General features: G+C 57.5%; 2 protein-coding genes across 2 annotated transcripts; one reads left to right on the top strand and one right to left on the bottom strand.

Annotated features, from left to right (window-relative positions):
• Window positions 1-1421: 1421 nt before the first annotated feature.
• Window positions 1422-14909, top strand: NCLIV_005930 (putative phosphoserine phosphatase; the record flags this gene model as incomplete). Its single annotated transcript, XM_003880103.1, has 20 exons — window positions 1422-1648; window positions 1995-2130; window positions 2618-3951; window positions 4498-4620; window positions 4885-4969; window positions 5797-5907; window positions 6321-6385; window positions 7035-7131; window positions 7528-7686; window positions 8073-8169; window positions 8529-9342; window positions 9691-9870; window positions 10357-11078; window positions 11617-11727; window positions 12140-12213; window positions 12446-12603; window positions 13122-13315; window positions 13987-14139; window positions 14407-14516; window positions 14865-14909. 20 exons carry the CDS (start codon window positions 1422-1424, stop codon window positions 14907-14909), a joined length of 4995 nt encoding a protein of 1664 aa, XP_003880152.1.
• Window positions 14910-17292: 2383 nt separating this feature from the next.
• NCLIV_005920 (conserved hypothetical protein) lies at window positions 17293-22463 on the bottom strand (the record flags this gene model as incomplete). The annotated part of the gene is made up of 7 exons (XM_003880102.1): window positions 17293-17730; window positions 18081-18205; window positions 18394-18449; window positions 18944-18999; window positions 19569-19937; window positions 20641-20709; window positions 21231-22463. 7 exons carry the CDS (start codon window positions 22461-22463, stop codon window positions 17293-17295), a joined length of 2346 nt encoding a protein of 781 aa, XP_003880151.1.
• Window positions 22464-23231: the final 768 nt, after the last annotated feature.

Raw genomic sequence — 23231 nt, 5'->3', positions numbered from 1 at the left:
GACTCCGGCTTTTCCCCGTCCACAGAAAATTTCCACAGAAGTCGATCCTAGCTGGCGGTGCCGAGCAAAAAGCTCCGGCCTTGCCGCAGCCGGGGGACTCCACTTTTCGCAGTGGTGGACTCTTACAGCTGGACGCGAGTTTCTTCGGCTTCTTCCAAACCAAAAGTTCCGCCTGGGTTGCATTCGGGTTCGGGATGCGTCCGGAGGCAGCTTGTGCGATCTGCCTGCCACTCTGACGGAGACACGGCGCCCGATGTCAGCCGAGAATGTCGTGAGCATCGATCGAGTTTATTCGACTCGTGCTTTAAATCAGAGGAAGCCGGTTCCGGCCAGTTTTTGCAGCGAAGTCCTCGTCCGTAATGCTGCTCGTTGGACTTGCGTTTGCCGATGTTTGGCAGCGGTACCCGAGCCTGCGGTGACGGAAGCCCCTTTTGTAGAGTTTTTCGTTCTGCTCCGTCGCCAAGAGTTCCGGTTTCTTGTTCAAAGGCGGAGCACACAGTGGGTTGTGCTCGTTTGAGGGCCCCAGTCACTCCCTGCACACACCGGTCCCACGCGGCGGGTTCTCGCTGACGGTTCGAACTGAACGCCGAGCGAAGAGACGAGCGGCCGAAGCACACCCGAAGCGTCCGGGGACTCCACGGACTCTGCGGCAACTTGGTGTCGAACGCGCTCTCTTGAGACTCCGAACGTGAACTGATGTGCAGTTCTGGCCTCTGCAGCCACACAGCCGAAGAAGGCGCCGAAGACCCCGCGTCTGGGTGCCGCGTGTCGAGGTTTCGCGCTCCACGTGTTCGCCGTTCCTGTGGGCCGAGCTCAGGATGAATGTGTAAGTCGGATTTGTCTGGGCTCTCCGTTATCGCAAATAAACGTGCGGGACAGTCGAGCTTCGCGGCGGGTAACGAATTCGTTCTTTCAGGTGTACCGCACCTGAAGGGAGGCCTGGCCCTGATGCGTGCGCCGCTCGCCGTCCCCAAAACTTGCGCCGCATTCTACTGACCGGGGACGGGGCTTCGCCGTCAAACCCACACGGGACCGTGCGTTTCCGCCGTCGGGTAAACCATTCGTCAGGGCAAATCGCTTGTTGGCCAGTTCTCTTCTTCCTCGCAGGAGACTCGGATGCCAAAATGGTGGAGTTCCCGACCTCTGACGTGCACCAGACGAGCCGTGTCTTCCCCTCAGACACAGAGGCCGAACCGCTGGGGATCGCTGCCGGGGGCCATCGCACGGAAGGCGTCTCCAGGTTGGAGAATGAAAACCCCGCAGAGCCACAACTGGAAACGGAAAAGCGGTCTCCAGGAGACCGTCGAGGAGGCGGTACGGACCGCTGTTGCTCAGACGGAGAAGAGCGCGGCATCCACAGTGGAGGAAGTGAAGGGGACGGAAGCACGTCAAGAAGCAGTGGTGAAGACGTTTCCGTTTCCATGCCGGGGGGGCTTCTTCAGGCGGTCTCCAACACACCGAGACACGAAGGGGGGGACTCGGCCCGTCGCGTTTCCGTTCCTTCCCAGCTCGACCACTCTGGGGAGAAGAGAGAGGACGAAACGAAACTGAACAGGATGCAGGAAGCCCCGCAGCGGTATCCCAGGTGCCATCTGATTTTGTACGCCCAGGGAACGGACCGACCTGGAGTGTCTTTGCAGTTCGCCAGGTGCGAAACGCGTTAGGAAAAAGGGACTTCTCCTCCGTCTCGTGTTTAGCCGCGTGCGGATGTCGTTGTCACCGCTGGCGTTTCCTTCTCCCCGTCCCTGCCCCGTCTGCTGCAACGCGATTGAGCCGTTGGGTGTTCGGTCCCGGTACCCGTTTCTCTTCTGTCGCGGTTTCAAGTGTTGTGGTTTTGTTGCACGTTCTGTCGCCTGCCCCACCTCGCCGAAAAGGGTCGACTGCCCCGTCGGAGTAAACTGGAGAAAACGGAGAAAACTGAGACGCTGCATCGTCTCCCGTTTCTGAGGCCTATTCGTCAAAACTTTTGGTCTGTGCCTCTCTCTGCCTTCCAGATGGCTCGCCGCCGAGGGCTACGAAGACGAGGAGATAGAAGTCGAGTGGGAGGACTGGGGTGTCGAACTTGTCGATGTCCGACAAATCAAGGTTGGCACCATGTGCTGTCTCTACTACCATGTCAAGCTCAACCAGGTGGGAATGCGTCTGCAGTCACACGAAGGTCCACCGTGAATCCTAGCGCCTCCGCTCGAGCCCCGGCGCCTTCCTCTCCTTGTCCACATCTCTTTGCCTAGATGGAGCTAGCCAGCCCCGTTCGTGCATCTGCAGTCAGCAAAGACTGGCACGTACCGTTACCCCACAACCTAGTGGTCTTGTCTTCATCTGCTGTTTCCGAGAGTCGGGCGAGCTCCCCGGTTGTGCGCGAGTCTCACACGAACTGGTATTCTGTAGTCGCGTGAGCCGACTCCCTAGCAGAAGGGGACGGGAAGGCGTCTCCCCTCCGTTCCCGACACAAGGCAAGGCCCTTGAGGTTTGCCCGTGGCTTGCACCCGTGTCTCGATTCGCGCCTGAACGCGTTCTTTTTCTTTGGCATGCGTGGATCCATGTTTTGGGGCCTGCGGAGTTTCCCATTCTCTTTCGGGACTGTCGAAGGCTTTCTGGTGTCTGTGCCGTTTCGCAGCACGTGGCGATGGAGGTGTTAAAGGCGTGTCTTTTTACAGCAGCTCAGGTCCACTACGAGTTGGACTACCAGCTTCTCCCTTCCCACCCTCGTCGTGCCGAATCTGCGTTCGCCTTCTCTTCGTTTCCGCGCGTCCCGACGTCTCCGTCGTGTTCTCTCTGCTACTCGCCGTCGCCGTCCTCAGACAGCGTTCGTGGGCCCCTAGCAGCGGAAGAGGAACGCGAGGAGATCGAAGCGGAGAGATTTTGTCACGGGAAAGACGGAACTCGGTCTGTGTCGCCACTCCTCCCACCGGCATACCTGTCGTCCGCACCGACGCCAACTGCGCGTAATTCTGCATGCGACGTGTCCACTGTGCGTCGCAGCGACGTGCGCAGGAGCAACCCTCCCTCTGTTAATATCTCGGCAGCCCCTCGCGACATGCCGGCTGCTTCCCCGTCGCCCCAGGCTGGCGCCTCGCCCCAGTGCGCCTCGCGGAGACACCGAGGGCCCTGGGAAGTCCGCGCGAGGCCGAGCTCGAACCAACAGCTGAGGGAGGCGGTGCATGCAGCGGCGACGCTCGCGGTGGAAGCAGCCGCCGAAGCCGCCGCAGCCGCAGCCACCGCCGCCGAAGCCGTTGCAGCCGCCGAACTCGCGGGAGGGGAAGACGTCGCGGAAGTTGCGGCGAAAGCTGCGCAGGCTGCGCAGGCTGCGGCGGAGGCCGAAGCGAAGGCAGCGGCTGCTGAGGCCGCCGCGGCGACGCACGCAGCGGACGACTCGAGCGACGAGCGGGGGAAAGAACTCAGCCAGAAGGGAAGAGCCGCCAGCGAAGAGGGCGGCGCAGGCGGGGAAGAGGAGGCGCGACGAGACAGGCTGGCTTTCGGCCATCCATGGAGACAGATCAACAGTGACAGCGGCAGTCCGAACTCCCAGCGGAGCCGCACAGACAGCGAGAAGAGCGGGAAAACCGCGAGCAGAGGAGACACCGCGGGAACTCAGAGTTTCGCCGCCTCGCCGGAGTCGCTGAAGCTTGAGAGGAATTCTCGCCGGGCACCCTTTGACGCCGAACAGCGCGAGAGGAGCGACTCCGATGTGTGTCACCGGGGCTCAGCCCCGGTGACGCACTTCGGAGCTGCGAGCTCGCGGCAAAGAGAGGTGACTCCGACTGAGTCCAGAAAGGACGACAACGGTGGGAAGAGCGGGAGCGACAGACAAACAGGCTGGCCGTGCCTCGGGCACCCCAGGTGGAGCGACGTGGTCGTATTGCAGATTCTCCAAACTCGACCTGTCCTCGCCGCATCCCTCTTGTCCGACGTGTTGGCGGCTCTGCTCCGGGCGAAGGCGACAGTGCAGAGGTGAGTTGCAGGAGAAGGAGAAGGAGAGAACTGAACTGAGAGAGGAGTGTGTGAACTCAGGTGACGAGCCTGCATGAACATAGAGGTTGAGGAAAGGGGAAGGCGTAGATGGAATTATTGCTGCAGGTACTCTCCATGCAGCCACATGACAAGGGGGAGGGGAGTGCAGTCGGCGCGTAAGACCGAGGAGCTTGCCGGAAGGCGTTCTGTGGCACTGGGGCAGAAAGGCGAATCGAAAACGGGGGCTGGGCAGACGAAACGAGCACGAGAAAAGGTCTCGAAACCCCCTTCGAAAGGTGGAGACTGGCAGAAGATGCCAGGGACGTGCATCCCGGCCAAGGCATTCGTCCGATGCAGCTGGCCATATCTTTCGTACCATCACTGACTCCATGAGCCGCGAATTCCCCTTTTTCGAGGGGAGCAGGCGACGGAGAACGCGTTTCATGACGAGCAGAGTTGCCACCGTTGGCCTTGAAACCGACTCGGCTGAGAGGTGTGAGGTACACGATGGGAGATGAAACGTGGTCCGCCGATGTGTGGATTCAGCATGGGGTTGGAGAGCGTCGATCTGGGCAGCGGCGGCCTTGGAGAAAGGATGCAGAGCGTGGAAATCAAAGTGAAATTTCCGGCTATCATCTTGCCGCTTCAAACGAAAGTTCCCCGCGACAAGTAAGCGCATTCGTCGCGTTGTTGTTCGCGTTCTGAAAACACGCACGCCTGGATACGTGCTGTGACAGTCGTGTTCCGTTGTCGGTGGACTCTGTTGAGGGTTGCGTTCTTTGAAAACTGTTTTGTCGCCATCGGTTCGTACTCGGCCGTCGAGTCCCTGCTGTCTCTCCGAGCTCTGCTGCTCTTCGCGTGCAACGAGGCGTTACTCCGCGGTGTACATGCACCGGGCACGGCATCGTCATACGACTCTTGTGTTCCGCTCAGGCCCTCCATAAAGGCACTAGAAGACGAACTGAAGAACATCTGCAAACGCCACGACGCACAAATGCTCCTCAGATGGGACGATTTTGTAAGGCGCACCTTCTGTCCCCTGCTGCGCGTTCTGTCGAAGCATCTATCTTGTTCCGCTCGCTGGCGATCACCCGTGCTTTCGGCACCGATCAATCTCAAGATGGGTTTGGTGCCAGCATACTCCAACGTAGTCGCCCCACACACATGGATGACCTGCGTGGTACATCTTCGGCCATCAGGGCTTTTCGTGCTCTATGTATCTGTGCGTCTCTTTCACCTAAATATATATATATATATATATCTGTCTTTTCACGTACATATGTATAAATCTGGCGCTTCAGTATGAAGCCACCAGGCCTCGAGTAGGTATATGTTGCTTTGCTTGTGTGCGTGTGCATCTTGTTTGTGAAACGGTGTACAGTGTGAGCGGGTCTGCGCTGATTCGCGTTTTGCGTTAGTCCTGCGGCATTCCGCGGTTCCGGTCAGTGTGTGTCAGTGAACACTGCGACGGGAAGGCCTTCAGGGCATGTCTTCCTTCGCTTTCGCTTCGCATGCATCGATAATGGGTGCTCGTCTCCGTCCCTCGCAGGCATTGAAACGAAAGTGCAAATCCTTGGTGGTCTTTGGGTTGAACGAGGTCCTCGTCGAACAAGACGTCATGGACGCCATGCTGCGGTGTAATGACACCGAGATTGATCTGGACAAGGCAAGTCGGCCTTTCCTCTCGCTTCGCTTGAGACGCCCGTTTTCGCTCTGAATCCTTCTCACTAGACAGGATGGATGCGGTGATGCCGGCGATTCGGCGTACCCTGCGTTTCCCTGTGACGTTTCCGCTTATGCTGCTCCTGCTTTCTTGTCCTGTCTGCTTGCTTTCTCTCCATGCAGTTTTCTCAGGCACTTCTCCAAGAGCATGGAGGTGTAGCCAGCGAGGAACGCGTTTATATGCGCAAGCTAACGAAGCTGAAGGGCGCATCCGCTGCAGAGCTCATCAAAAAGGTGTGTGCCTTTCGGGTGTCTCTTGCCGGTCCTTTTCCTCACGTCTTTCTACGTGAATGCACTTTCTCTTTGCTGGTCGATTGCCATCCACGTCTTGCCTCTTTTTTTTTTTCGGACTCCAGCCCGCGTTTGCTCTGGCCTCTCTCTATCTATTTCCCTCCCATAGAACGACTTTTCTCGCTTGCCGATCGCTCTCGCTTTCACTTGTTCTCCGGCTGTCTCCTATTCCTCGTCGGTTCACTGCAGACTTGAGACGCGCCACTGGCCAAAAAACGCCTGAAGGCGGTCCGTGCAAAGCTGAGTTAGATGGTCTACATTGCCCCGTGGTGCGCCTCGAGCCTTTAGTGCGGAGTGGCAGGGACCAGTACGCGCTCGTCTCTGCCTTTTCTTCGTCTCGCTGTGCGTCCTCGCAGGCTCTGCCCCACCTGACCATCGCGCGCGGGGCGTTCTTCCTTCTCTTTGTGTTGAAGAAACTCGGGTAAGCAAACAGGCCGTCGGGAAGGAGGAAGGGATATGTGCGCTGCCTCACGCAGCAGAACTTTCCACGTTTTCGCCAGAGGCTCTCGCTGTCTCACGGCAGGGGGGGGGGAGCCTGGCGAATCCGCCGTGTAGTTCAGATAGCCTCGCAAGCGCGGCATACAAAACCATCCCAGAGACAACCACGACAAGGAGGAGAGAAACGATGGCCTGCGGGTGCCGCCCAGCATCCCGAATGCATGCGGTGCACTTCTTTTTCTGCGAATAAATGTGTGCCGGAGATGTTTGGAGTGTGGCGGGAGAATGGCAAGGGAGGAAGCGCGCGCACTCACGTCGCCACTGTCGAATATGAATGTATCGGACTCGCGGTTGTTTTCGCTTCTAGCGAGCTTAGTCACCTTTCTTGTTTTCGCCCCTCCAGATCCTTGTGGACGTAGAGGTACTGGAGCTGTTTCCGCGCACCTGCAGGCATGAATGTGGTTTTCTCGACGCACGTGAAACTCAAAGGCTCGCGCGCTTAACCGCTATTGAAACGCACCTGGTCCCCAGGCCAGTGCATATCTCCGTCCGAAAGACTCGACCGCGTCCCCAGAAAGAAGGCCTATCTGTCGCTCTCTGTTTTTCTGCATCTCCGTGTCTGTCTCGCACAGCGTACGGACAGCGCTGATGACACACAGCTGCCAGGAAGTCGCGCATTGTGTCGGCCGCCTTCTCGGGATCGACTACGTTCTTTCGAACCACTTCGAGGTCAGTGGAGCCTTGCGTGGGGGTAGCTTGGCAAAACGGCACGGGCACGTGCTGGTGAACGGCTTCGAAAAACACACAAATCGAAGCTGCAGGAGGCACACCGTGAAAACGCGTGCCCTGGCCCTTTCAATTTCCTCGATTTTGCCGTTGCTTCGTGGCTCTCCGTCGTCCTTCCTGTCCTTTCCAGCTCCACTCTTTTCCCTGTCTCTTTCGCCGCCGTTGTGTTGGTGTCCGTCTGCGTTCTTCTCTCTGCGTCTTGTGTTTGCCTGTGCAGCACACGCAGCCCTCCGCATGCAGGCGCCTGCCTCCGGCGCGCGTCACAAGTGTAGACAGCATCTGTTGGCGACCGTCTGTGTGTGTGGTTTCTTGTGTCCTCCCGGCTTGCCCGTTTTGTAGGTTCGAGATGGCAGACTAACCGGCCGCGTTGTCGGCGGCAGCTCTTCCAGCGAGGTCACCACGAGTCACATGCTCGATCCGCTCAGGAAGATGGACTGGCTGCAGCTCTTGCGGGATAAAGAACGCGTGGAGAGAGATGCGCTCTTCGTCCTCGCCAACGTGAGTGGCAGCGCGGCAGACAAGGAAGGCACGGCAGAGCGACAGGGACAGCGGCGGAGTCGCGAGGAAAGGGGAAACGCTTCGCCAACTCGCGGAACGGAACGGGAGAAGGATAGAGGCGCAGATTCACGAGGGCGCAAGGAGAAGAGAGCAGTTGGGGTCCTTGCCTCTGTTGCCTTTCTGCGAGAGAGAGGCCAACCTTCTCCGTTGTTTTTGCCGCAATGCGTGTGGGGGGTGTCTCGTGTCCGTACACCAGGAATTTTCTTGGCAGTGCGAAGGGACTGGAGAGAACGCGAAAGAGTCCCCAGTCTCTCTGCTTCCACGGTCTGGGAATCCTCGTTATGAACGAGAGACTCGCGTCGGTGTACGTTGGGGTGTCTGTACAGTACGAGAAATTCGACTTCCTGCACGGGGCCGCCGGGTTCTGTTGCTCCTTCAACGCCCGAAGAGATCGTGACATATCAGCGTTCCTGCTTCTCCTTGGTAAGCGTAGGCGAACTACGAACAGTGGAGTGGAAACGAGACGTCTGTGGTTCAGTCTGAGCACCTCGTGACCGGTGTGTCTTGCTGACAGCGAGGTGAAGGGATGTCCCGTTGGGCTCGGTTGCACGCATCTCTCTTCTCGACTGACCTCCACTGTCTCCGTTGTCTGTCTGGCCTCTCATCTCCTCGGTCTCTTCTGGTGTCTTTCGGTTGTCTCTGTCGCTGACGTCCACTTCCGCCGTTTTCTGCTCTTTTCCCCGCGCCTTCTTGCCGTTCCCCCCTTGGGCGGTCGCGTGTTTCTTTCATGTTGTTCACGTCACTTTATCGCGTGCGTTCCGTTCCTCTGTGCCGTCGTTCAGGCATGAAGCGCCGACATCTGCAGGAGTTTCACAGCGCCTTTGTGGCGTCGTCGGTGGAGGCGTCTCTGGACGCCGCCTACCCGCTGGGTCTCACAGCGCTCGTGCAGCAACACCAGGTGGCCTTGCTGGCTGAGCTTCGCCAGCCTGCCGAGAGCCCTGAAGAGAGCGAGAAAGGGATGGGAAGTACAGCCGGTCTCGCGCCCCAGGACGTCGAAAACTTGCACACGCAGGAGGTCCGGGAGCAGCAGAGACTGGACAGCTCCGGCGGCGAGGCATACCCGCGACGAGAGGCCGGAGAAGCTGCTTGGCCGGTAGCCTCTCAAAGGCGACCAGAGGATCGACGCGCCGAGGTCCCAGACGGCAGAACGGGGATCGCGGGAACGTCAGATCTCAACGGAGACGCCATCGAAGCGCTGGAGAAAGCAGAGCGAAGAGCACGTGTCGGGGCCCATGACGACGCGACGGGCGGACGCGGAGAGGGCGACGAGGCAGCAGAGGACAGACCAGGATCTTTGGCGTCGCAAGGCAGCCCGAAGAACGCGGCGGGTGCTTCAAGTTCGTTTGGTAAAACGGTCGCCGCTTCTGCATGCAACGAAGGGACAGAAAAACCGGCGGCGAGGAACCCTTTCAGCGCGCCTCTCGACCGGCTCTTCCCGCGAGACTCCGAAGATCGAACCCCCTTGCGGGTGACTTCCTCAGCTTGCTCGGTGGCGAGCAGCACGGGCGGGACCGGCGGGGAGCGCAGAGTCGACAGAGCCGTCGTTTGCGTTTACGGCCAAGTCCGAAGCAACGACGCCACTCCGCAGCTGTGGCGGTAGGCGAAAGCGACCACTCGAAACCAGGGAAGAAACGAGGGAAGTGTGGCTCTCTGGGGCGTGCGAAGGTGAAGCCGTGTTCCAGGTGTGGAGACGCAAGGAAACGAATCCGTCGCGCTGGCGGAGCGCGCGGAGACTGGAGAGGCGAAGGCGTTCGGACCACGGTTGCGCCGTAGAAAAAGGAGTGGCGGGGGCGGCGTGCACGTCACCGGGGACCTCCAGCGTCGCAGAAACCACGTGGCTGACGCGTGATTTTGAAACCCGTCAGAGACTGTGATAAATCGCGGTGTTCTTCCAACCTTGCCGTCCGTCGATGCCTGTGTGCTGTGCGCCGCCTCATGCTGCAGACTCATCGAGGCGCTCCGCCCGTTCGAACAAGGCCGATCTGGGGGCGGGAGCACTGGCGTGTGTACACCGGCTTCCGCTCGGGGCCCGCGCGGAGGCACAGCGTCTTGTGGAATCGCGGCGCTGCAGCTGGTGAACCTTCATCACCATATCTGCCTGGGAATGACTCTGTCCTGGACGAGGTAAGACAGGCAGCCGAGCCGAGCAGCCCCCCCCGCGTGGCGTTAGAGGCTGCGCGACGCTCCGAGTGCGGCCGTGGACTTCGAATTCGATGCTCCAGCGCTTCTCTACGTCTACTCACTGCCCCGTATTCTCGTTGTTCTTCAAAGCGTTTGCCGGCAAAAGTGGAGATGCCTGTGGGAATCTGCCTCTCGGTCGAGTGCCTTCACTGCATCTTCCCAGATCTGTAGATCTGTGCCTGCCTATATATATCCGTGCACTCGCTGTCTCGCGGACTTCGTGACTACGGCTGCTGCCTTACGGAGACTTATCTTCTTGTCCACCTGTTTCGACGTTCGCGTCTTCGCCGCTCTCTCTGTACACCGTTATCTGTCTCAGCCAGCTACACAGGTCGATGGAAAAGCGTCTATGCGTGTAGTGTGTCACGCGCGCAAAGAGCGCCGCTTCGGAAAACCAAGTTGCGGTGTCCCTGTTCGTTCTCGCTTCAGTCCGTCGTCGACGACGCGTGCACCGCATCGCCTGACGAGCTCCGGTAGCGGTCGCAGCGATTCGTATTCGTCTCTTCCCTCGATGAACGTGGCTGCCGCAGCCGTAGCTGCAATGACAACTGCGAACTCGTCGGGAGGCGCGGGCGTTTCGTCTGCTGCGTCCTTGTTCCCGCGCGTCTCCCCTCACTCGCTCGGCCTGCCGGCGTCGCTTTCGGTAGCGCCCTCGCCTCTTCATCTGTCCCCAGTCAAAGAGGTGCTGTTTGTGGCATCGTGCCTCGGTTTGAAGGCATCTTTCATACCTCAGCTGCCGAACGCCGGCGGAAGTTGCTTCCCGTACACGCCGGGGATTCCTGTGTCCCCGTCGACCTCGTTCTCTTCTGTCCATTCGTGTTCCCCAGAAGAAAAACGGGGGAGCAAAGAAGACGAAGAAGGACGAGAAAGGGACGAGGCCGCAGCCGCGCAGACGCCCGACGGACGAGGCGCCGGAAAAGCGGGAAACGCACCACCTGGCGGCACGCGACTTGGCGACGGTGGCGAGGGAGAAAGCGCGCGAGAGGGATGCCCAGGGCGCCGTGAAGACGGGAGGCAGGCGCAGGCCTCGGAGAACCAAGAAGGAAGTGAACGGTCGTTCTATCTGGTGGTCATGGAAGAGCCGTCGGTGTCTCCACAGCTCCTCGTCCACATCTTTGCTCTGCTCTACGAAAACTTCATCAACATTGAGGGTAAACGAAGAACCCCACACAGGGAATCAAAGGGGTCTGCGAAGCGCAGGCGCATGCACCCGCGTTCGGGCTGGAATCCCCATTCTCCAAAACTGCAACGCATGCGTAAACAGGATCTTTGTAGAATCCCGTCACGTGTGGCTGAGGAGCTGTTTCACCACATAGCGACGAAGATACAGATATGGACACACGGACTCAAACAGGCATATACGGCGGGGGGGCGACACGCGTGGGCTGTCGAGCGAATGGAGGTCTGCATGCACTTCAAGTATAGGTGTGTACGGTTCTTTTCACATGCGTAGACACGCGCATGCAGATATCGATTTGCATATATATATATATGCATATGGTTGTGTGTTTGTGTGTCAGTCGAATGCGCGTGATCCTATGTCGCTCAGTGTGGTCTGGTGGCGTATACGCGGAGCCAAATTTTTTTCTGATCGGTTTGTGTTTCGGCCACGCCTCAACCGCGCGTTGGCGGCTGTACGAGGGCCCTGTGATAAGAGAGGGATGTTTCGTGCTCTCTCTGTGCCCGCAGAGATCGACAGACTGTCGATGAATGTGGCCAAGGCGATTCGCCTCCGTGTGGCCATCGGACCGCTGGTGGACGTACAGCAGGTGAAGAAACAGCTGCTCTCTGTCTGTTCAGGTGAGCACAAATTTTTTTGTCCCAAGTACGTTTCTCTCCCATATTCTCTCGTTTTCCGCCTGCCGTGTTTCTCTCGTTCTCGCGGGATCTGCCTCTGGGGCCCTTTCCCCAGAGGCTTCCAGTTTTTCACTCCGGTGGCTGAAGAGCGAAGACGTGGCCGATCCGGGGGGGGCGGGCAAATAGACAACTATGCACGCGATCTGCCGATGAGGGACGACTGTGCTTGGATTTGGTCTAGCGCTTTTTACCTCGAGAGTCTGTGCACACATCGTGCACACGTGTAGTGGAGGGTTCGACGTGCAGAGAGTACGCCTTTTTTCTTGACTGCTTTCGCTTTCTTCTTTGACACGTTGTCCGGCGGACTCTGGGGAATCGTCCGCTCACCGCGTCTGTCCGTTCTCTGTCATGGCAGACTTTGGAGCGGATGTCGCGCTGCAGGCTGACGACATATCGAGGTATTGCCTGCGCCTTGTTGTTTTTGACATGGTGAGTCTTCACGTGGACATGCTTCTCAAGACGCTGTATACGCACCCTGCTCCGTTGCCTTCGTGGTATTGACCACTTTTGGCGTGGTGGAGCACCGCGCAAAACTCCGAATTTCTCCTTCCGCCGCTGTCGCCCACTCGGTGCGCGAGTGGATATCGCAAGTCTGCATCTGTTGACATCTGCGTGCATCTGAGTGATCCTCTGCTGACGTTTTGCACATGCTTTGAAACAGGACTCAACTCTGGTCTGCGAAGAGGTGATCGACGAGCTGGCGAGAGAGGCCGGTGTGATGGAGGAAGTCGCGGCGATCACGCAGGCAGCCATGGAAGGTCACCTAGACTTCCACGCGAGTCTCATGAAGCGCGTCAAGATGCTGAAGGGCGTCAAGCGGTAAGCCGATGCATCCGCAAGTCTTGCCAGTGCAACACTTGGAGGCACACGCCGGCAGGCGCAGATTTTTGACTCTCCCTTTTTGCTCTCGACAAACTGCGAATGGAGGTCTACAGTTTTGTCTCCGAAGCAGATCGACCGAGCCTAGGAAGAAGTCCTCGCTAACTGTGTTTGCTAAAGCACGCGATCGACATGCCGCATACCACGGCAAATCGCGGATTAGATCTGGAAACGAACCTTCTAATCTGCACATCCACGGAGAGTAGAGCCACCCATACGTGGTGCTGCAGCGGTCGCTCCGCAAAAGCATACGAGCTTCACGGGATTGTGGTTCGTCCACATCCAAGCAGAGGAGAGAGAAAACGCGTGGCCAGAGGAACGTGGAGAGACGAGACAGGTTCTCCACGTTTCGTGGCGATCGCAGTTTGTTCTGCAATTCGTGGATCGGGAAACCTGTCTTCTTCAGCGGTCTCTGGGGTCCGTGCCGTTCTGTCCTCGGTGTTGCCGTGTACGTACAGATCGGCGCTCGATGCTGTGGCTGCACGCCTGACGCCGACTCCTGGGGCAGCAGCCCTCTGTCGTATTCTGAGGCACTTGGGATATCGCTTGGCGGTCATCAGCGGAGGATTCACGTATTTTGCGAGGAGGATAAAAAAGCTTCTCAGGCTTCACCATGCTTTCGCAAACCATTTACAGATTGATCCATGTACAGGTGATGACACACGTCTTGCTCTTTCTTACGTTGCCGCGCTCTGCCGTCTGCTCCGTTTTTTGTCTCTTACGTGGTTGGACTTTCCTTCAGTTCCTCCTGGTGGCTTTCCTTTCACTGAACTCTCTCCACTTCTTCATCGTGTCGACCTCCCGTATCGTTTCGGCTGGCGCCGAGTACGCGTTCTCCACATACGGTGTTCCTCGTCTTCGTCTGTTGTCTCAGTCGAAAAAGAAGCTGTCTAATACGACCCTCGCTACCCTTGCTTCGCTCCAGCTCTCGCTTAGGAGCGCGTTCTCGTCCCGCCGCCCCCTGCCGCAGCGTCTTGGTGCCCCTTCTCTGTGTGGAAACGTTTTTCTGGAGGCGTGTCCGTCGTTCGTTCCCCCAGGGAAACCTCTGAATTTCTGTAGTTCCAGTCTTTGTTCTCGATGTCTGTGCAGTGCGCGGTTCCGTCTGTCGTGCTGGCGCCCTCGCGGTTTGCCTCTTCGTGTGATGCGTGCATTACGTCCTCTGTTGTTCGCGTTTCGTGTGACATGATTTCCTCCTTCTTTCTCTTCTCTTGCGGTGTTCCCCTGTTGTTTCCGCGTGTTGCCGCCGACTCGGGGTGAACGTGTGCACCGAATTCGTTTCGTCGCAGTGCCCGTGTGTCCTGTTTCTCTCCTGTACGAACTCAGGAACTGTGACAGGAGAAGTGGAAGGACCCGTCGTTACAGCTCAAAGGAAAGTGTCGCTCATGCGCATGCTAGCAGAAGTCGAGCAAGTGCAGGTGGATCAAGTCATTGCTGTGGGCGACGGCTCCAATGACATTCCGCTTCTGCTTCATGCCGGTAATCAGGAAATTGCGGCCATTGAGTGAAGCGGAGATGCGTTCCAGAGTCTGTCACCTGTTTATACATGAGGAACGGAAAACTGCGGGGAAGAAGTTACATCTCTTGTTCCATTACGGCAACCTTGTGGTTCACGTGAAGTTCACTCCACTTCTATGCCGTTCGGCCTCATGCGCACACCACCCGAGACTCTGGGAAAGTGGACGGCCGCTGAAGGCGCGCGAGTTGTGATCGTGGCTGTGTGATTACCCTGTGATCTTTTCGTAGGAATGGGGGTGGCGTTCTGCGCAAAGAAGCGCGTGAAGGAGAACTCGAACTATCAGCTGAATCAGAGGAACCTCTTTCTCCTCGTTCATCTCCTTGGCATCAGCGAAAAGGTATGGACATGCAGAGCCTCGAAGGAACGGGTTTCGGTTTCATCGACGCGTAAACTGCGATAGGGACAAGCAGATGTAGAACGGGTTCTAGAATTGAAGTTCCTCGTCCGTCATTTTGACGCTTCACAGTGCATGCGCATCCGGTCGGAAAGAAAAGACGCGTAAAACCGCGACGGCGTGCAGTCCTGCTTTTCCGCGACACAAGACGACACTAACAGGCCAAGAGGATGCGTTGGCTTAACGTGGCAGCGGGTTTAAGATGCCGTACAGCACTTAAAAGCAGTTTCCACTGGCGTATGCTCTTTCACATGGATCCATGGGCTCTTCGTCTTTGCGTGTTGTTTCCAGGCTGCACTGCAGCTGGCACAGGTGGAAGACGTTCGCGATGACTAAGACCATGTACGGTCCGAAGAAGCGTGATGACTTTAGGTGTTAATTTCGCGTTGGACATTTATGTTCCTCTTTCCGCCCTGGGAGTTGGTTCCCGCGTGTCCCCACCGTCTGCTGTTTCTCTCCACGGTGTTCGAGTTAGGATCCACTGGCGTCCCAGGGAGAAGTCCGACGAGTTGCTAAACTGCAGTCGCATTGCCGCGGTTGCCCACGCGTTCGCTCGTCAGTTCTAGGACTAGTAGTCAGAACTAGCGATACACGGACACGCCGGCAGGGAACGAGAATCTGTGGGATAAGGAGCACGAATTCCTTCGGACGTTAGAGGCCTTTTCTGCTTTGCCGCGTCCGTCGTTGCTCTCCCGCCTGTCGCGGGACGAGGACTGCGGAAGAGGCTTCAGGCCTCTCTACACGCAACACGCTGGACACCTGAGTTTTGTTCGGGTGTATGTACACCCCATCTGTCCGCCTGGGGCTGCTCGGCTGCACGCGCTGGCGTTTCGCAGGTGCGCGACGAGGGCCCTCGAAGCTTCCGTTTGTCGCCTTTCCCGAGATTGGGCACTTTGCGATGCGGATATGATCGATGAGGAGTCAGAATCGTAGACACGTGCGCTGGCACGAAGGTCCATTTCCGGTGCTTCGGTGCAAAATGTGGTGTTCTGCTTCGAGGGTGGGGATGGCGAGAAGCGATGACGTTTCCACGTTGTAGCTCGCATGTAGTGCAGAGGCAGTGGACAGGATGGCCAGTTAGCACTGTGTTTCACTCAGCATGTGTTTTTACGCCGCGACAGAAGGATTTACGGTTGGCCACGCTCTGCCTGTTAAGCCGATGGCTCACCGCTGGAATGTAACGCTCACACTTCCCTTGTGTGTATGCTGCGCAAACCACTGCGTTGAGACGAAGAAAACAGAACCGAAGCACGTGCAGTTTCTGGTTTCCTTCTGCGCCATCTCTTTCGTCCCTTGCGGCGACTCGTGGCGATTCGATTTATAATGCGAGTCGCAAGCAAGCAGAAAACAGACGGAAAGGGAAGAATGCCGCGCAACGGCTTCTCTGCATTGTGGTGTAAAACTGTTTGTCGGCGCGTCACCTGCTCAGAGTACCACATGAAGGCAGCAGCGACAGAAGGTGGGATGTGACTGAAGGGAAAACGCGTTTTTGGCCGGGCGTCAGCTCACTTGCCTGGGCGTTCTGGGCATTACGTTCAAACTGCTGCTGGTTGAACGTATCGCTTTTTATTGAACTCGCCTTTCTGCGGAACGGCAAACGAGAGAAGCACTCCGGTCCAGTGCCACATGCGTTGTTTGGTGGCGATTACGCGTGAAAGTGCGCGATTTCTCAATGACGGCCAAGTGTTTTTCGCTGTTGCGTGCGAAGTATGGATGCGTCGGTGGTTGTGGTTCGATACATACGGGACCCCTGGAGGGGGTACGCCCGTGAGCAGACCGCACTGCGATTTTCGATACAAGAATTTTTTTTGTGTACTTGCCAAGGCCATTTAGCCTCTACGATGCTCTTCTCTTGAGGCCCGCCCGTGTCCAAAATCAAACTCTCTAGCCTCTTTGGTGACAAACAGGCTTTCTGCAAAACGAACTCCGCACCCGACCCACGAGCTCCGCCAGTTGTCAGGCGTATGCGTCTCTGGTAGGCAGTGACGTGGTTCACCGGTTTTCACCAGTTGTCCGCTTTCTTCCGTTTTCTGTAAACCTTTGGACAATCTGACACCATGACCGGCACTGGGAAGCGCACCCTGGGATCACCGTTACAAGCGGTGGCGAGAACAAACTGCTCGTGCCCCAGCGCTGGAAGTAAAAAACTTGTACAGGCGAAGTGGATTGAAGGGAGCGACGGCACAGGAACGGAGCACACATCCATGTGGCAAGTACGGGGATAAGCTCCGCCGGAGACGGGGAGGAGGCAACTAAAGGCGGGGGTTTTTGAGTTCAGACGAGAGCCATCCTAATTGCCTTAAAGGATCAGATCGGACGGGCAACGCAAATAAACGGAGGTGATGTGAGTCGTACTCACAGGAGACATGCACGGATACGGCGACCTGTATGAGTCCTGGTCTCAAAAGAGAGAAAACGCAAGAGACCGTACGCCTGCTCACTGGAAGCAATGAGAGACAAGTGTGTAGGAGGTCGGGATAGAAGGAATTCCGCATCCAACAAGCAGCGCTACGCATCATCATTGGCAACACTCGCCTCTCATTCATTCCTAGCTGCCGCTTGTCCCCTTCGTCCTGGTTCCTCCATGATTACAGCTAGGAGAGATCCTCATCATTCGAAGTGACATCTCTCGTTGACATTTGAGCTCGTCTGAGTTACTGTCTCTTTCCTCCTCTCCCCTTCTTTCTCGCCATATCTATATTTTGTCGCAGTGAAAACCTTAGGCATTGCTCGACCGCTCCACTGTGTTCCCCCTCTGAAGCTCTGTTTCTGTTCCATTTTCGTTCTTCCCCTCTTCTCTCTTTTCGCCACCCGCTTGCGCTTCCTTTGCTGCCTCCTCTCTCATTTTGTTGAAAGCCTCAATAAAGTTCTTCACTTCTGGCTGGTCAAGCTCGGGGACAGCCTTCAGGACGTGAGGAGGTGGAGGCTTGGTGCCATCGAGTTGCGTGTATCTTTCGTCGTTCTGCAACATCCATTCCTCTCTGCTTGGCGGTTCACCAAAAAGCCCACCCCAGATGCTCCTCGAGTCCGCTCGTTTGGGACCGACTGCATGGACAAAGTGCTGGCGTCTCTGCGCGTCCTCCTGGCCAGTGGGGCGCTTGAAAGGGTACGACGCAATTGTCCAGTGTGCATCCGCACTGACGATATACCCCTTCATCTGAGGTAAACGCGCATCCACACGGACTCTTTGTATCTCTCGAATCAGAGTCGGGAACTTTGCCTTTTCTTCACTGCGGCGCGTAACTCAACGGCACTTTTAAAGACGTCTTGCCACACACTTTCCTCCGGATGACTAACGCTGGAAGATGCGCATGCGATTCTACGTCGTGAACACTAGCCTCGTACACTGTTGGCCGCAGGACACACACATTCATCTTCTGTGTAGCTGCCTGCATGGAAGAGCACGCGTGTTCGGCGGCGAATGACGGGTCCGAGGGTCGGGTAAGATCCGGCGAATGTACTGCACATCACACGTCTCCAGCTCTGAAGCTCCGGCCGACAACTCACCTGGCGATCGACAATGGTGATTGTATCTTCTGTCTGTTTCCCTTCTGTGGAGGCCCCGGCCACTCGACAGGACACGCGCAGGCGCGCCCTCGCCATGGAGACGTCGATGCTCTCCCGGATGTAATCTGCATGCACATTGGGCACAGAAGGCAAGCAAAGGGGGAGTGCAAACTGCGGGCGCTCGAGGCAAAGTAGGGACTGGCTGGAAGAACGCAGAGCAGCCTGGCTGAACAGGAAAAGCGCGACGGGCAGAGAAAGATCACTCGCCGCCCGTGGCTGCGTCCCGAGCAGCGCATTTCACGGCGAGACTCACTGCGCGGCAGAGGAATCCACACTTGAAGAATGTCGGTTTCTTCTTTCCAGTGGATCCTGCAAAAGAAAGGCCGAAGCAGACACAAGGTGGGAAGAATGCCGACGAAGCTATGACACACATACGGACGGAAGCGCCGGCGTATTCTGTACACTGGTTTCAACCACCAAATATGGAACCCGAGCACCCTGAGGCGCGGGGGGTAGGGCCGGAACAGGATCGCCTACGGTACGCCACTCTTCAGCTGGTTAGTCGTGCATTCAACTACATGTTTGAATGGACAGGCAACGGGCTCCAATTCCGCTCCTTCCTACACACGCATTCAGCGTCCAGGGGAAGCCGCCCCCGTCAGGCCGGAGCTGCGACTTCGGAATGCGGCGCGGCGCGTCCCGGTCTCTTGGTGCAAGAGAGGAAAAGAACATAAAATCCGAAACGGTGCGACAAAACGGCTTCACAAGGTGCCAGGGAAAACCGACAGCAAACGAGAGACGTTCCAGGTCGCAAACGCTCGTGGACAGCGGGCGGAAGGGATGTGTCTTCAAGGTGGTCTTACACCGTGTTGTCGTCCACTCGGGTTTGGCCCGGTGGCGTCGGCTTCATATTCAGTTGCTAAGAAAAAACGATGACACACCGCAAACCAAACGCAGTTAAGACCTGAATGTATTTCAGTTCGCGGGAGTGATGCAAACAGTCGCTGTGCCTTGTGCCGCACAAGGAGGTGGTGTGTCATCCAGACACTTGTCCCTGGTTTAGCAAGTCGAGCAAAAAACCAAAGTTCAATCTTCGCCACAGAGGCCTTCCTCTGCGTGTTCTCCACTTTCGCCTCTCTTGCCCGCGTGCATGTCGATACCAACGGGTGTACATACACCTGCTTACGCATACTGGTATATATATATATATATATATGCCGGCCATACGAACAACTGTAACGCTGGACAAGGCCGGAGGCCCCTGATAAACAAACTCGGAGTCAAGTGAGAGAAACCTTTTCCGCTGCCATCTATCGCTGGTCTCCAACTCTCCGTTTCTCTCGCAAAGCAACACAAACCTGGATCGCTCCCTCAGCGCCAGGACAGTCAGAGCGCCTCTACGCGACTTTGACGGCCGATGTTTCCTCCTGTCGAGCAGCCGCCAGCAGGATTTCGAAGGCCCCCGATTTCCATTGCGCCTCCTCTCACCTCGAGGTATTGTTTTGTGCTGCCTCGGATGATGTCGAAGAGATCGCCCTCGTTCTTGATGTCGCCGGCTGCCTTCTCGGGGGCTTCCGCAAAGTGTTCGGACGCGCGCCGCAGCCTCTGCTCTTCGGCGTCTTTCTCCCTCTCGGCTCGCGACGCGTCGTCGTCGGCGTGTCGTCTCTCGCCGACAGCGCCAGGCGCGTCTCCTTGGGCAACTTCGGGCATATTCCCTGCAGCCATGATCGCCCTCGCCACCTTCAACGCCGACGGGTTTGCCGTCGCTTCCCGCACGGCCTTGGCGACATCGTGGGGATTGAAGCCGTCAGTCGCCTCGACCTTTCGCTGCGCCTCCTCCGCCTCGCTCTGATCCCTCTATACAGGTTACAGAGGGGAGAACAGGCGGCAGGAACGCAAACACAAACAGACGTGGGAGACTGCGTGCCGCCGGTCAGGAGCTTCACACGGGTAGGCATGAAACAAAATGAAGACGCAGAGCCGAAACGAAACAAACGCAACACATGGGGGGACGGAACGAAGAAGCCGCAGCCAAGTTCACGGGCCAAACCATCTGCGACAGATCAGGGACGCAGCCCGCGACAAGCGAGGAAAAACGCAAAGGGAGGTGCACAGAACGGAAACTGTCGCAACTGCGCAAATGAAACAAATTCGGCCACCTGTCCGCAAACTGCATCCAACCGTGCATACGCATTTGCCTGGAAATAGACACACGCGTGCTTGTAAACGGGTTTCACACGTGGAGGTTCATACACAGGTGACGACGTGACTTCTTCCAATTTCTTCAATTATTTTGCGAACGAATGCACACAGCCAACGAGGGGGGAGGCGCCAGCAGACCAGAGCACGGCGTGAGGCAAAGACCAAAGCGAGGAAAAACATCAAATCCCGTTGTTTCCTGTCTTGTGCATTCGACTACTGAAAGCAAGACAGGTGCGCGGGGGTGAAGGGCGCGGAGCACATGCTGAAGAAATTGTGCTGCGCTTCAGGCAGCGCCTTTATTCCCCCAGGCTCACAAACGGCACGGCTTCTCCCAGACAAGGTTCCGTTGTCTTCTCACCTCTTGCTCTTCGTAGACCTCTTGCAGTCGCTCGCCAAATGCTCCAGATTTCACGAGGTTCGTCAGGCGCTGCAGGAGAGACACGAGACCCGCAGGCGATGGGTGCCAAGCGCCTTAGATGCCAGACAAGAGACTGCAAGCGGCTGTACTGTCTGTACACTCAGGCAGCGCCAGTCGGACGCAAACGCCAGGAAAGATTCGCAGGTGTGAATCTACGCCGCGTGCACGCGCCGTACAGCTGCCGATGTGGGGGGGTTCGCGAACAACACATCACACGCTGATCGAGAAAGGCTGTTAGGCACTAGCTGGATGCCTCCACTGGCCTTCAAGCATGCATCACGAGACCTGCCACAGTTGCAACAACAGGGAAGAGAAGGACGCCGGAAGACGGCGACGTCGAGAATCTCTTCATGTCTGCATGTTTCGTGGCAAAAGCGAACTGAAGGAGGAGGAAACAACCGACGCAGCGAAAACCGTTTATCTGTCCTATCCGGTCCCGCGCAAGGAACGTCGTTCTACATTAACAGCCTGCTCTTTCAGATGCAGTTCGTGGACACGGGTATGTGTGCGCCGCACTCCATCGTACGTACACTGAATAAGCTGTCATTTGACGCTTCGCTGTCCTTGTACAGACCATCAATAACTTCTTCCAGCTCTTTCAGAACTTTTGGATCCCGTTTCGGGACGTGGCCCTCTCGCTGGACTTCCGCGAGGAGATCCTGGACCGTCGGCAGCTTTCCGTCCCTTCTCGTCCCTCCGTCTTTCCTCTCTCCCGCTGCGTTGCCTGCCTTGGTTGCGTGGTTTTTCTCTCCCCCTGCATTCGCTGGCGAAGGCCCAGAAACGCTGGGGCTCTCTGGTGGCAGCGACGCAGGAAGGATGCTTTGCAGCCGAGCGAATTCTTGTTGAAACTTCTCGAGAAGACGGGCGTGATCGTCGCCCATGCCGCTGACTGCGCCAGGTTTGCTCCACACCAGTCGGGGGACCAGCGCAGGATGAGAAACGAGAAACTCGCTCGGGGAGGAAGGACCAGGTGGACGGAGTCGCGGCTCCGCGTGGCTCCCAGCGGTGCAAAGCGGAGAGCGAGGCAGGCCGTCTTCGGCGCGCCATGTGGCGGGGAGAGCGCCGAGGAAGGAAGAAAGGAAGGAACGGCTAGGGCTGTGGATGCAGAAGGAAGACCGTGGCAGAGGAGGTAAGAAGGCGGGAAACGTCTCAGACGGGTCATCCACGCCGTTACGAACGAAGGGCGAAGAAGAGCGGGAAACGAAAAACAGACTGCGAGACGAGGGAGAGCGGTGGTGCGTTTTCGGCAAGACGCTCGACTCTAGGCCTACAAGCACAGAGGCCCCAAGAAATGCGTTAGGCACACAGGAAGTCATCAGGAGATCATAGTGCGGAAAGCGATTGTGCTTCCTGTCCTTTGCCTCTTCTTGGCAGTTCCTTCCCACCTTTCCCCGTATCGATTCTTCTTCCTTGAGCATCCCAGTTCCCCGTTTTCCGGCCTCCCCAGTTCTCCGCGTGACGCGCTGAACTCGCACGCCGTGCGGCTGCCAGTGAGGAGGCGAGTCGGCCGTTTTCGCGTTGCTTCGCGCTCGCGAAGAGAGAAGGAAGCCTGCGGACGGCAGCCCCGAGGAGACACTGGCGGGTACGCGGGGACCGAGCCCCGCCGCCTGCGTCCGCGCTCCGTGCGCGCCTTCAAACAGGCGTGTGACAGTCTCCAGGGGATAGGCAGACCGGGGGAGTCCGAGCAAAGGAGGACTCCAGTTCAGAAGAAAAAAGAGAGAGAGAACCAGAAAAGGAAGAAGACGACGAGGAAACGACGCCATTTACGGAGCATGCACGAACGGACCAAACAGGCGAGTTGCCTTGGAGGTTCCGCTTCTCTGGCATACGAGACGGTGTGCGGGGCTGGAGGGTTCACCTGCATCGCGCGTCGAGATCCGGCCGCAGGAAAAGGAACGAACGAGGAAACCGCGAGCTCCAAGAACCCCACCTGAGAAACGGGGGAGGTTCACCAAAGCTTTGCGCTTGCCCGGCCCGCATGAAGGGTTCAAGCAAATGACAGCGAGAAGCACGCGAAACGACGCCCTCTCATACCTCAAGAAGACTTGAGAAAGGCAAGGAAACACGCAAAAATGTGCAGTTTTCGAGGCCTCCTCCAGCTTCGGCCCCACAAACTTCGCCGACCCTGTTCTTCCAGAACACAGCGGCAAGGGCCATCGCGACTGAGCCGAAAAGACTGCCTTCGGCCTCAGACAGAAAAAGCTCACTTGTTCCACGTCTTCTGCTCGGCCGTGCGTTAGCGCGGGTGAGAAGGTCTGCGTCAAATCCAACACTCAGGCCTCGCAGGAGTATCGATACCGGCGCTGCCGGCCATGTCGATTTTCGCGGGTCACCGGAGCAAAAGTCAGCGGCAGAATTGACGAGGAGACCACGCAGGGAAAAGCTCGGAGGGAAACGGGAATTGAGGCTGAGCTGAGCAGAAGTCGCATGGTGCCGAGAGACAGGAGCGAGGGGAACCGGCAGTGAAGACAAGGACTCGAAAGTCGCGGGCGCGCATGCAAGGGACAGAAATCACTATACCGCTGTGTGGC

Source organism: Neospora caninum, chromosome II, assembly GCF_000208865.1.
Source record: "Neospora caninum Liverpool complete genome, chromosome II".
Classification (NCBI taxonomy): Eukaryota; Apicomplexa; class Conoidasida; order Eucoccidiorida; family Sarcocystidae; genus Neospora; species Neospora caninum.
This window is presented reverse-complemented; position numbering and strand designations above follow the sequence as displayed.